This window comes from Dreissena polymorpha, chromosome 1, assembly GCF_020536995.1.
Source record: "Dreissena polymorpha isolate Duluth1 chromosome 1, UMN_Dpol_1.0, whole genome shotgun sequence".
NCBI classification, from domain to species: domain Eukaryota; kingdom Metazoa; phylum Mollusca; class Bivalvia; order Myida; family Dreissenidae; genus Dreissena; species Dreissena polymorpha.
In genome coordinates, this window is record NC_068355.1 from 74,313,530 (window position 1) to 74,326,412 (window position 12,883).

Below are 12,883 nucleotides of genomic sequence, written 5' to 3' on the forward strand. Positions count from 1 at the left end.
TATATAGCTATGACCGGGACTTAAATAGTCGAAGACTTAAAGAGTAATCTTACTTTTATGACTTCAAGAAAACAATTTTAATACGTTTAGAAAAGGGTCTTCCTTACTAAAATGATAATATACTTTATATTTAAAAAAATAACTTGTTTATTGAACATAACAGTTTCACAGGTTTAGTCTTTTTGATTCGAAAACACTGACAATTATAAGCGCATTATATATAAGAAAATGAAATGCCATCGTACTATTTCAAATGAATGTTTCAGAATTTTAAGCTTAAGATATGCCATCGTACTATTTCAAATGAGTATTTCAGAATTTTAAGCTTAAGATATGTCATCGTACTATTTCAAATGAATATTTCAGAATTTTAAGCTTAAGATATACCATCGTACTATTTCAAATGAGTATTTCAGAATTTTAAGCTTAAGATATGTCATCGTACTATTTCAAATGAATATTTCAGAATTTTAAGCTTAAGATATACCATCGAACTATTTTAAATGAATATTTCAGAATTTTAAGCTTAAGATATGCCATCGTACTATTTCAAATGAATATCTCAAGATTTTAAGCTTAAGATATGCCATCGTACTATTTCAAATGAATATTTCAGAATTTTAAGCTTAATATGCAAAGAAAATATCATTACCAAGTAATAATTTTACATATAAAAACACTATACGCTTTAGAAAAATAAACTACCAATGAGACAAAATTATTTAAATAAAAACACTAACACGCGCTTCATTTGAAATGTTACTAAAGTTGCATTATCTAGATATGGATACATAAACTGAATGAAACTTCCAAACTTAAGTTACTATTGCAAATTCACAATATTGTGCGCGGTCCTTCGTTTTGTCAAATCATGATATAACAATAAACCATAATTGGAAACATTATCGTACAGCCATATGCTTTTGAGTGCATTTTTATAGTATTCTTTACACCTTGGTTCTTTCAAGGACCACAATGGAAATAAGGTATATTGCTCTTTTTTGTGTAATCCTTGGCGTTAGTGTGCATGTCATAGTGCATTCTATGCATGTACTTTTCAATTATGATTGTTTTTTACTTCATATTGTTTTATGTACATGTTGTTTCAATGCATTGTGTGTATCATTATGTATGTATCTATCTACCCATCCACTGGAAATAATTACATGTTTTCCTTAAATAGAAAAAGCAAGTCCAGCATACTTACTTATATTAAAGATTAAGGCGAACTTCCATGCATATCCTTAAATCTTCGTGATAACATATTGGTCCGAATAATCACGCTGGGTATGCGGATACTTTGATAACAGATGGCACTTCGATACCAGATAACAACAAAAGCCACGCGCGAGAGGTAAGTTCATCAGTTTTGTTTAAGCTGCATCATAAAGATTAGTTTTTTAGACAAGGCGCATGATCGAGTTTATAAATGGTGTGTCCTTTTCTATTGCAAAGAAAAACATCACAAAAGAATGGTAGATTTTTCCCCAAAAAAAGAAAAATCGGTCGGAAAACAGCATAAACTGGATGAACAGTAAACATTTCAACAAAATAAAACTACTTAAAAATATTGCAAGAAATTTCTGATATTCCAGCATATAGAGTAATCACTGTGCTTCAAATACTGAAATTTTGATAGTATTCAATGAAATATAAATGAAGATAGAGCATGTTTTAATAGGTGGTATTCATGAAGTTACAGATACTTTGATTCCCGATATAGGGCACTTCGGATACCAGAGACTTTCAACAATTGGGCACTCTGATTATCGAGTTTTATCTTCTACACGAAATGCATTTATGTATATTATGGCTATTCTTACCAAACATTTTGAAGTACGAATCAATTTGCATTGTCAAGCCCGACACATTGGGAATCTATGCATAACTGAATTACATACACATGTAAAATATAACCAATGGCGTTGGTCGTTTTCAAAAATCTTATTACTATTAATTTATATAACTAATATTATAAGTGCAAATTTTTAATAAGATACAAATGCTTATTTCTGAAGTAATATGTATCAAGTGACGACCGAAGATAATAAAATAATAAACTTGTGTTTAAGTGGTAAACTAGGATTAAGAGAATTGAAAATACAACGGAGCATGTGGATCAACACAACTGTGTTCAATTGTACTTATAGCAGGACTCTAGATAAGGGGAGCAAGGGGTCTTAAAGCGGCAAATACACCTCATTAAATCCTTTGTCATTGGTGCTCATTAGAATCGCATCATGAAGTCGATACTAATGCGTAGCCACATAATTGAAAAGAGATTGGAAAACTCCCTTTATATTGAGCTCTACACTTCCCTTTCCCTTTTCATTATCATATTCCAAAGGGATAAGAACATGTTTCGGTGATTTGTTTTTAATTTACGTAAGTACATACATTTTTATTTATTGCCTGCTTACTATAGCAGTATTCCACAGCGAATTCTGCATTTCTGAGTCACTAAATAGAGTGTGTTATATCTGGTAAAAAGTGTCGAGTTATCTGGAATCGAAGTGTCATTGTCTTTGAGATGATCGGTAAAAGAAGTGTCCATGAAAATTTGGCATCCGACTCTTAAAACATTTTAATTTCCTCAAATACGTTATTCAACTAAAATTTAACATGTTGTAACATTAATGGACATATTGATCTTTTATTTGGAATAGTTGGCACGTTCTTGATTTATTTCCAAGTATTTTTATTTTGCTGAAATACGTACTGATCATCGAATTCATAACGAGCATCGATGCAATTTTATCTCTTTTTTTACAATCCACTGTTTTTTCATGACTTTCTTGCTCCGCAATACGAAGTACTATACCATTAATCAACCAAACAATGTTACGTGTCTGAAAACCAAATGAACAGAACATAAATGCAAAAAAGCTGAAGAACTCAACTCTAGCGCGTGGCTTTTGTTGTTATCTGGTATCGAAGTGCCATCTGTTATCAAAGTATCCGCATACCCGGCGTGATAATAGTATTATCATGTTTTAAGAGCCAGCTTGTTCATTGCAATCATTGTTGATGATATATTTTCTAATTGCGCAGTTTTATAATCTTTTGTGTTATAGATAAAAAGCCTTATGTTCAACATTAAATGTTCAGACGATTGCAAGTACAATTTAAAGATGAATGGCTGTATCATTAATATTCTAGTTGTCACATTTAATGACATTCGTCCGGCAAATAATAATTTTCTTAAGATTTATGTCAGTGTCAGCTAGGTAACAAGTTTTGCTAAGTTCATGTAACAAGAATATAGATACACAGTATTTAAAAGTTTCAGATATAAAATAAGCAATATCATATGAATATAACTTTTTTTCGAGACAAACGGAAACATCATTATTTATTGGTTAATCATCAATTATAAAGATTCATATCGATATTAATGTTTGTAAAGCGAAAGTAGAACATTTAAATAACCTGTTTAGAACATATTAATCCCATTCTTGAAATTCCTTTTGTGGTTTACACAATATGCAGTGTCAGATTTAAGCTGCATTACAAATTTAATGAAAAAAACTGAAGCCAAAATAGAATTTTCATAAATGAAAAAAGAAAAATATCCTGAAGATATACAGTGTATAACAGTAGCTTCCCTTTCTACTGTCCAATATACCTGCTTATTGAATTTATGGCGCTTTTATACAGAAGGCTGTACGACAGTGCACCATGAATTTTGCTGATTACTAGCTATTCAATTTCAATTTCAAAGTGCTTACTACGGTGGAGTGAAAGGACATATCACCCTTATGTTCTCACGAGACAGTTATTGCGCACACAAGCGAGATCTGTAACGTGCGCACTCGATATATGACGTGTTGACGCAATAGTTAGGACTACAGGTGGTTAGCGTATGTCTATGATACTAATTAGTAAAACCATCATTTTGAATGAAAAAGAATAAAATTATAACGAAAATTCAACTGTTCTGAAAAACAAATTCACTATCAAATATATATACATAGTGATTTTTTTTCAGAGAAGTTGAGTTTTCGTTATATATTTTTTTTTTGTATTTAAAATGATGATTTTACTAATTAATATCATAGCCACACGCTAACCACCCGTGAATATGATGTGCGTTCGAATTGTTAGCCATTTGTCAACTAGCTCAATGATAACATCGGCGTGGTCGTATAATGCGCGCACGCTCACGCTTTCAAACGTGGACGTGATTGTTTTGTCGTATGCCTGCGGCATCTCTCAGGTTCGCAGGTACGCGATATGTATCCCATACGCACACAATAGCTAACAGGTCTACAATCGTATTTTACCGATGGAACTTGTTAAAATGGCATCACTTTTTTTAAATGCACACTAAGACCTTAAGTTAATATTTGATAATGGGTGATAATGTCATCACCCATGTCGTCACAATGATAATGTCATCACTTTTGTTTAATGCGCACTAAGACCTTAAGTTAATATTTGATAATGGGTGAGTATGTCATCACTTTTTAAAAATGCGCACTAAGACCGTAAGTTTATATTTTATAATTGGTGATCGGATACGTATTCTAATTGGCCAGCTATCGCTAAGGCACGTAAATAGCAATCGCGCGCTCACATTGCAAATATACGTATCGCGTGCGCTCTTCATTACTATAGCGTGGGCACGTACGTACTAGCTATCACGTGCACTCGTATTGGCTGTGGACTGCGCATGTGTAAGAGATCACTAAATAAAATAATTACTATGCTCTCTTAATGTCACAATACCTTACTAACGTTAATAATAAACCTTATAACCCAGAAAAACCTGCCAGTTTGCTAAGAAAGTCTTAAATTCTGGCTTAAATGTATCTTCACTGATTTCATGTATGAGTCTTAATAGTTATACAAGTCTGACATATTGCCTATCTTTCTAATCTTCTGTAATAACATTTTCGACCGAGCATCTCTATAATGGAAGTCCTGTTTAGATAGTCCATAAATCTTGCTGAACATAAAGAACTAGACGAAGATCATCATGAAAGAGCGAAAACACCACGCACAACATACGCAGCTACATACCAGAGCGACGAGAATGTCTGTAAATATTGATCGAAATACTGCGCATTATGATTACCGGTAATGGTAAAATGTCATCTACACTGTGCGGTATGAACGCCGCTCTTTGTGACAAATCGGCTTCATCGACGACAGGGTACGATTTGGCCGTACATTATGGGGCTGAAGATACAAATGCTTGCTCGGGCGATGATACGCGTCATCATTCCATGAAAGGTTATCACTACCTGCCAATTTATAATTTAAAACAAAAAACAAAATAGTAAGACGAGACCTACAGTCAGGTTCGATGGGTTATTCTCAGCTCAGGTACTACTTAAAAGTACCCCGGGTACTCTTAAGTATACTACAATATACCCGGGTACGGAAACTGTGCTAAAATATTCCCGGGATTACTAATGCCAAGTTGGTGTTTGTTGTTTTTTTTTTTTTTTTGGTAGAAGCAAATTTTTTTATTAAGAGTATATATCAAGTTAAGGTTAACCAAGCCAGAAAAATCCCCGATCACCATGGGGATCGAACCCGGAACCTCCCGGTTCCAAATCAGACAGACACTCTACTGCGTCGCTATAAAAGTTAGCTCATATAGCAAGGCAGTATAAAAGTTCTCCTTATACCGAACCCTGCTACATAAGTCTAAAACTGAAGTGTTGATGTTTTTTATTTATCGCTTATACAAAAATCTCTAGCCGAAAATGAATTTTGTGATGTTAAATTAATAATATGAGCTATTCATTAGCAAAGCGGTGTAAGGTGTCAAACTTTTTTAAATACATGTACTGTATAAAAGTACATTATCAGCTTTTGTCTATTAATCTACTTTTCGTTTATCATTTAAATTGAGTATAACATGTTATATCAGAGTCAATAGCCTAAAATGAATTTTGTTTATATTCTCAATATTTACTAAACTAATATCTTAATAAAATCTTAATTTACGATAAAAATGTTCAGCAAGAATAACTGGAGCCTAAAGTAAACTGTCTACATTTCCCAAACATGTCTTTATTAAATTTTCGTTATACAGTATAAAATTGCGATACAAAACTTAAAAGAACGAAAAAATACGTGATTTTTTTCTTTATTAATTTATTAATTACGGATTATCAATTTTAGTAAGATAATTATCTTGAAAGAAAAACATATCTGCGATAGATGAGTGAATGCATTCGCTCAATGGGAGGCGATGTCCCAAGTTTGGATTAATAAAAGCGTTTATGCTAGCAGTTCCGTACTCGAGGCGCGTTCAAAAATTCAGGGGCGGTAATCCGGGAGTTATCAATTTCTGGGATTGTCAATTGGAATCTGGATATCCAACTATACTTCTTGATTAGTAGTACTTTTTAGGCTATAAGCTTTAGCTTGGACCCACCACAAACCCGCGTTATGAAACAAAGATCTGTCTGCTTATTCATAGATCTTTTATAAACGGACCACGTAATAAGTGAATGCAATTCTGTTACATTGTACATTGCCACGCTGTGTTTTCATTGTGTCATTTTCTAAAACATGCACACATACTCAAAGGTATCCATTAGTAGAAACGCACTGCTTTCTTATTATTTAAACTGTATATACAATCAGAAAATATGGCAAATATTAACTGACTGGATGAAGTTTCTGTTTCGTCGTCCCTCATCTCCCCAAAACGGCAAACCGGTCGAGGGGTCAAGGGATTGATGATGATGATGATGATGATGACGACGACGACGACGACGATGATGATGATGATGATGATGATGATGATGATGATGATGATGATGATGATGATGATGATGATGATGATGATGATGATGATGATGCTGATGATGATGATGTACTCGAAAAAGGCTTTGTATCTAGTTACTTCTCCAATTGAGGAAAAACTTAAACATTCCCATGCAGTGGCCGTCTGAAAAAATCGCAAAATGTTAGAAAATTTTATATTAGAATGAAACTTCTCACATGTCTTTGTGATTGTCATGCCAGGTCGGTCACTGTCTTTGATAAAACATTTCTATCGGCACTTAATAGAACCTTGCCACTGTGATAACTTGAATTATGAAGGTTGAAAATATCAATCATCAACTTGAAATTTTACTATTGACCTGCAATATATCAAAATACTGTTCCGTTAAAACTTACAAAGTACGTATAAAAATATAGGTATATGTTTGTGTTAAAATATAAAAACCAATGTTTGCATTGATCAATCTTGATGAAACCTTTCTAAGATATGTCAAGCTTGCATGGAGACCTTACATTTGGGGCCAGTCGGTTTAATGTCAAGGTCGCTGCTTCCATATAAAAGTTTGTGTTGTATAACTTCTGTTTAAATGGAGACATTAAAAAAACATGTGTATGCACCTTACATGCTGATCTTAAATTTGCTTGCATTTGAGCTTAGCAAGATCAAATATATGAAAGTTTTTGTATTCTATCATTCTATTGTTTTGTCTATTCTTTGCGGCCTCCATAATTAGGTGAAATTATGCATGCGGTATATACAATGCATCCATCCTTTTCCTTTAAAAAAAGTTTATATAAGCAGGTCAATCTCTGTGGATCAACTAACAACTGCGCGACCTATGTATTCATTAAAGAAAATATCAGTACAATTATACGTCAATATCCGTTGAAAAGTAAGTGGTCAATGTACAACATGAGATGTTACACTCTTGTAAAATCAATCAATGTTTATAGCAACAATAATATAATCTTTACAAAGCAACAAGTGACGACACTTACAATAGGTACGCTAGTTGAGTGAAACTCTCCATGTTGATATGATGCCATATACCGGGTAGTTATATATACACGTGATTTTGTTTGGGTATGCAATATAAAATTAATGGAGATCGTTTACTTACTAACGAGTAGTAGTTTTCAATAATTTCCGTAACCAGATCGACATTTATCCACAAAGTATCTTAAATAACGTTCTTTCCTCATACCGCCTTCCTCATATCGACATATTTTTATACCAAGTTTCATCAACATAGTTACGTACGTTTTAACTGATCACAGGATCCATTTCCAGATGGACAGACGGACACATGGACCAACAGACAAGTCGCCGTACCGAGGGTTAACCTATAATCCTCCCCGAGTCGGCTACACCTGTAGGGTACTTATATTAGGTATGGTTTACAGTCGAAACTGACCTAACGGCCACCTGAATTTACCGGTCACCTGCAGACAACGGTCAGTCTTGAATCCCCCCGACGAAAAACACTTTATATTACACCTGAATTTAACGGCCACCTGTCCATAACGGCCAACGGCCATAGTTATTCAACTCCGAAATTCATGTTTGAACTGAAATCAACGGTCACGCGTCAGTCGTCTCGAGTCGCGAAAATTAAAAACACTGCACATCATTTGTCCGTCTATGTTGCGGTTAAAGCGTTTTATAGCGGTAATTGCATTTGATATTATAAAAGCGGCTCGCTGCGAGTAAACAAATAATAAGGTGTTGAGAAGTTTTGTTTCTCGGGGAAAATTGTGGGGGTTTCTTGAACAGAAAATATGTCAGAGTTTTTGACACGTTTAAAGTAATAATCGCTAATTAAATGACCGCTAATTAGTACATTGTACTTACAACATTGAGTATCGATTTTAAAATACCATTTCGGATCATTCTTTAAAAGAGCTTTCTAGCGTTCACAACACTTCTAAAAGCAATCGAAATAATAAATCACGGAATAACAATGAGTGGTAAACGTAACCCAGCAAACATTTTAAATCGGTCCGATGTCGGCCCGATATTTATTTCAATATCGGCCCGACATCGGTAATTACATCGGCCCGACAACGGGAGTGCAACACGGCGCAATGTTGGCCCGACATCGGTATGTATATCGGCCCGACATCGGTAATTACATCGGCCCGAGATCGGGAGTGCAACACGGCTCGATGTTGGCCCGACATTGGTATGTATATCGGCCCGAGATCGGGAGTGCAACACGGCTCGATGTTGGCCCGACATTGGTATGTATATCGGCGATACCTTCTTGAGCCAGCATGGTGCCGACATACTTTTAACCATTCCTCAGTCCCTGTCTAGCCTCAATTGTTTTTAATTGTTGTTGGTAGTGTTAAGGGCCTAAAACAGTTTCTTAAATAAATGAAAGAACATTTTCTTCAGACAACATTTTATTTTTACATTCTTTTCAACCAAACTGGAATACAGTATTTGCTAATTATACTACTGTCTTGAAACTGAAAATATTAAACTTATTTATTACTAATTCCAACATTTTTATTCTAATGGGGTAAAATTAATTAATATATACATTGACTAACAACAAATGTAAAAGAAATTATTTAAACAGACTCTATAATTCTACAGGTACAGAAACTGAAAAAGTAACACATTGAAACAAAATGTTAAATGACCAAATGACTTGAGTTTTGTATTTTGGTAATAGAATATTCAGCAAATGAAAATAAAATAAGAGAATTATGAAGAAAACCAACGTATCCAACACGCATATTGTATACATGGAAAATTACCAAACATGCATGTATAAATGGTTCATATCACCCATATTATCAAAACTGGTCTATATACCCTGGCAATTAATAAAATAACCCTTTCTTTAAAATGGATAGCGTATGATACCCATAAAATAGTAACAATTAAGACTAGTTAGCAAAATACAACATAGTAGTCATAAGATACACACAAAATAAGAACAAATAAGACTAGTCAGCAAAATACAACAAAGTAGTCATACCTTACACAAAAAAATAGTAACAAGTAAGACTAGTCAGCAAAGTACAACATAGTAGTCATACGATACACAAAACATAGTAACAAATAAGACTAGTCAGCAAAATACAACATAGTAGTCATACGATACACAATAAATAGTAACAAGTAAGACTAGTCAGCAAAATACAACAATGTAGTCATATGATACACAAAAAATAGTAACAAGACTAGTCAGCAAAATACAACATAGCAGTCATACAATACACAAAAATTGTAACAAGTAAATTCAGGAAATTGCTATCCAGCAAAAAAAACAAAACATAGTAATGGCACAAAATGTAAATGTACAAGTGACTAGAAATCTCAATTTAAGGTAATGGGCCATGTTGTCAATGGCAGAACACATTTTTTCCCCCTAAATCAAGTCAAGCAATTCCTCATTGTTGAATAGTCTTAAATGGTAAATACTAGCTATGAAATGTGGAATAAGACTTGTAGTTATCAGTTGTACTTTTTCTGAATTGCATGTAAATATATATATTGACACAACATTTCCCAATTTCATGGAATGGGATCACATCCCCAAAATACTGAAAAAAAAGCCATTAAGTCAGACCATTCCTTTAAAGAGAACTAATAATGATATGCAGTATAAAGCAGCCAGTATTTGTTAATGAATACATTGCAGTAGGACAGAGCAATATATTGCTGAATGATATATAATTGAGTAGTTTACTGGGACTTATTTACATATGGTTATAAATACCTTAAACTAACATATATTAAAATTATTTGTTGTTTTCACCAGGAAATGATCACTTGAAAATAAAAATAATTGAGTTCTGTCACTTATCAAATTCAAAATGAATTGAGGGAATTGATTTTTATAATTGAGTATTTTCAGAAATAAACACCTTGTATGTCCCCTGAACTTAGACATAAATTATGGGCATTTCTAGAAAGTTTTGAATAAAAAATATTACAAGAAAATTGTCTTCAATATTAATACAAACTACATGAAACTTGTTTTCTTCAAAAATGACAAATGAAACAATTAGAACAAGAATATATTGAAAAGTTACGTTTACCTAAGTAACACACAGAGTTACAGCTATTTAGGTAATAAAGGCAAAAAAAAAAACAAAAAAAATATACACTGCTTCCATCAGTATACATATTAAAAGAAAAGTTGTGTAAAATCATTAATTTCAAGTTCAAAGAGACCTTTACATCATAACAAATTGCAGCAGGAGACTAAATTAAAAGTTAAAACACACACGAGTTAAAATTCATTGGGACGGTTCATCACTTATTTTGGCTGTCCTCTTTTTTCTTCCACCGTCACGGTCAGAGGCTGTTCTAAACCATTCCCTGCACTCATGTTCAACTTCTGCAGCTGTGCATTTCAAGGACCGCATGACAGCTTCTGAAAATGGTAATGACATGTAGGCTCATATTATTCTATATCCATTATATGTTCAAACAGTGTTGCAAGAATTAACGATACTGGGCAGTTTATAAACCAATATTATTTCTTAACCCTTTTTAAATTACAATATGAAGACTACTTTTGAAAAAGGAAAACAGCCGGATGTAATTCTGTATGTATATATATATTCACACATATGGCCAGTTACGGGGTCTCTGATTAAGAAATAGGTCATGGGGTTCCCACTTTAAATACATGTATCTCCATACCCTTTTTTACCCGATATTAACACGAATTAAGGTGTATAGGGGTACCTTATATAGTATTATATATAAATACGTCATTTATTTTACGTCTCATACAAGGAAATATATAGCGACATTAATTGCTAGGTTCATGAAATTTCAATTTCAGACGTGATTGTGGTTTTCGATATAAGACCTTATTGCGACATTTGATTGCATTACCTCCCCTACACCCCCCTCATAGTAATTAAAGGTGCCTAGAACGCGTGGTTGTATACAGACCCGGTTTTTTATATTGACCCCTTAGGTATAGTCTGAAAACTACCAAGACCGCGTAACTGGCACTATGAATTAGTTCTAACTGTGACCTTATCTTTTTACACATACTATGACAACTTACTCTGCACAGCATCAGCCAATAGAAAGTTTTCCAAATACTGCCTTTTTCTTCCTCCCATGCCAGCTGTACTGGTTGGCCACCTCATTTGACATGCAATGCTTCAGAATGCGCCGGCACACATCAGCGCGGTTTCGGCCACCCAATACAGACAAATGGCTCACCTGAAAAGAAACACAAAGCATCTGTACACAGTTCTCAGTTCATTAATTTATGTTGTATACTAAAAGAACAATAAGTAATTACCTAAGAAATAGCTGCCAAATGGCCTGTTGCATTGGGTGTACTGGAACATGATTCCCTTAGCATTGTAAACATGATTTAAGTGAAACATTTTTTTTACCTGTCTGTACGAGTGCCAGTATGTTTTATCCCTTGATTTTGACATTGCTAATATAATACACGGAGTGTTCTCAGTTTCACCAAAATTTATTAGAAAGAATTTTATGAAACAACTTATAGCTGACTAGCTATTCATTCATGAAATTAAACAAACATTGAACAGTCGCGAAAACATGTGACATTTGATGACAGATAGCAATTTCAGAAAAAAAGCACACTAAAAATGGTCTGATCTTGTGAATAAAGAAATAAAATTGTTTCCGAACAAAAATAAATAAAAAAGTCCAGGACAGAATAGTTCTACCTTGATAATTTCGAAATTGAGTCAATGCAGCTTTGTCGCGCGCCCCCTATTTGTATGATCATACAGGAATGAATATATTTTAAAGTCAAATATTTCAAACGCATATTTACATAAAAAGTAATATGACAAATATATTAATTAAATGAAAGGTATTTTATAACATTATGTGATATAAATTTAGTTGACATACTTTATTTTGTTTACTTCATAAGCCTGGGCAGATTCACTGCACAAGAGCCAAGGGAAGCAACCTGTGTATTTCCTTTTAACAACGGTTACTCTTCCTGGACATGATAATATTGATTTTATATCAAGTATCTTACACGGTTTTTAAAAGAGACATAATAATTAAATTTAATAACAAGAAATTAAAAAGAAAATTATAAAAGTTACCTTTTCTCTTGAGTGTTAATTATGATATCGGGCCTATGTTGGGCCGATATCATACTTT

At 33.5% G+C, this 12,883-nt stretch overlaps 1 protein-coding gene and 1 long non-coding RNA gene across 3 annotated transcripts in view; both read right to left on the reverse strand.

The window, feature by feature from the left end:
• The window catches only part of LOC127835416 (opioid growth factor receptor-like protein 1), a 39,365-nt gene extending 35,760 nt beyond the window's left edge, over positions 1-3,605 (reverse strand). For both annotated transcript variants that reach the window (XM_052361868.1, XM_052361851.1), the window contains exon 1: positions 3,430-3,605. In XM_052361868.1, coding sequence (XP_052217828.1) covers positions 3,430-3,453 — 24 coding nt within the window. In that variant the 5' untranslated portion in view covers positions 3,454-3,605. The remainder of the gene's footprint in view (positions 1-3,429) is intronic.
• A 5,118-nt stretch (positions 3,606-8,723) lies between these two features.
• On the reverse strand, positions 8,724-12,489 carry LOC127835486 (uncharacterized). The gene is made up of 3 exons (XR_008028542.1): positions 12,433-12,489; positions 11,790-11,950; positions 8,724-11,141 (listed from the first exon to the last, which is right to left on the reverse strand). It is a non-coding gene; the product is annotated as an uncharacterized LOC127835486 (long non-coding RNA).
• Positions 12,490-12,883: the final 394 nt, after the last annotated feature.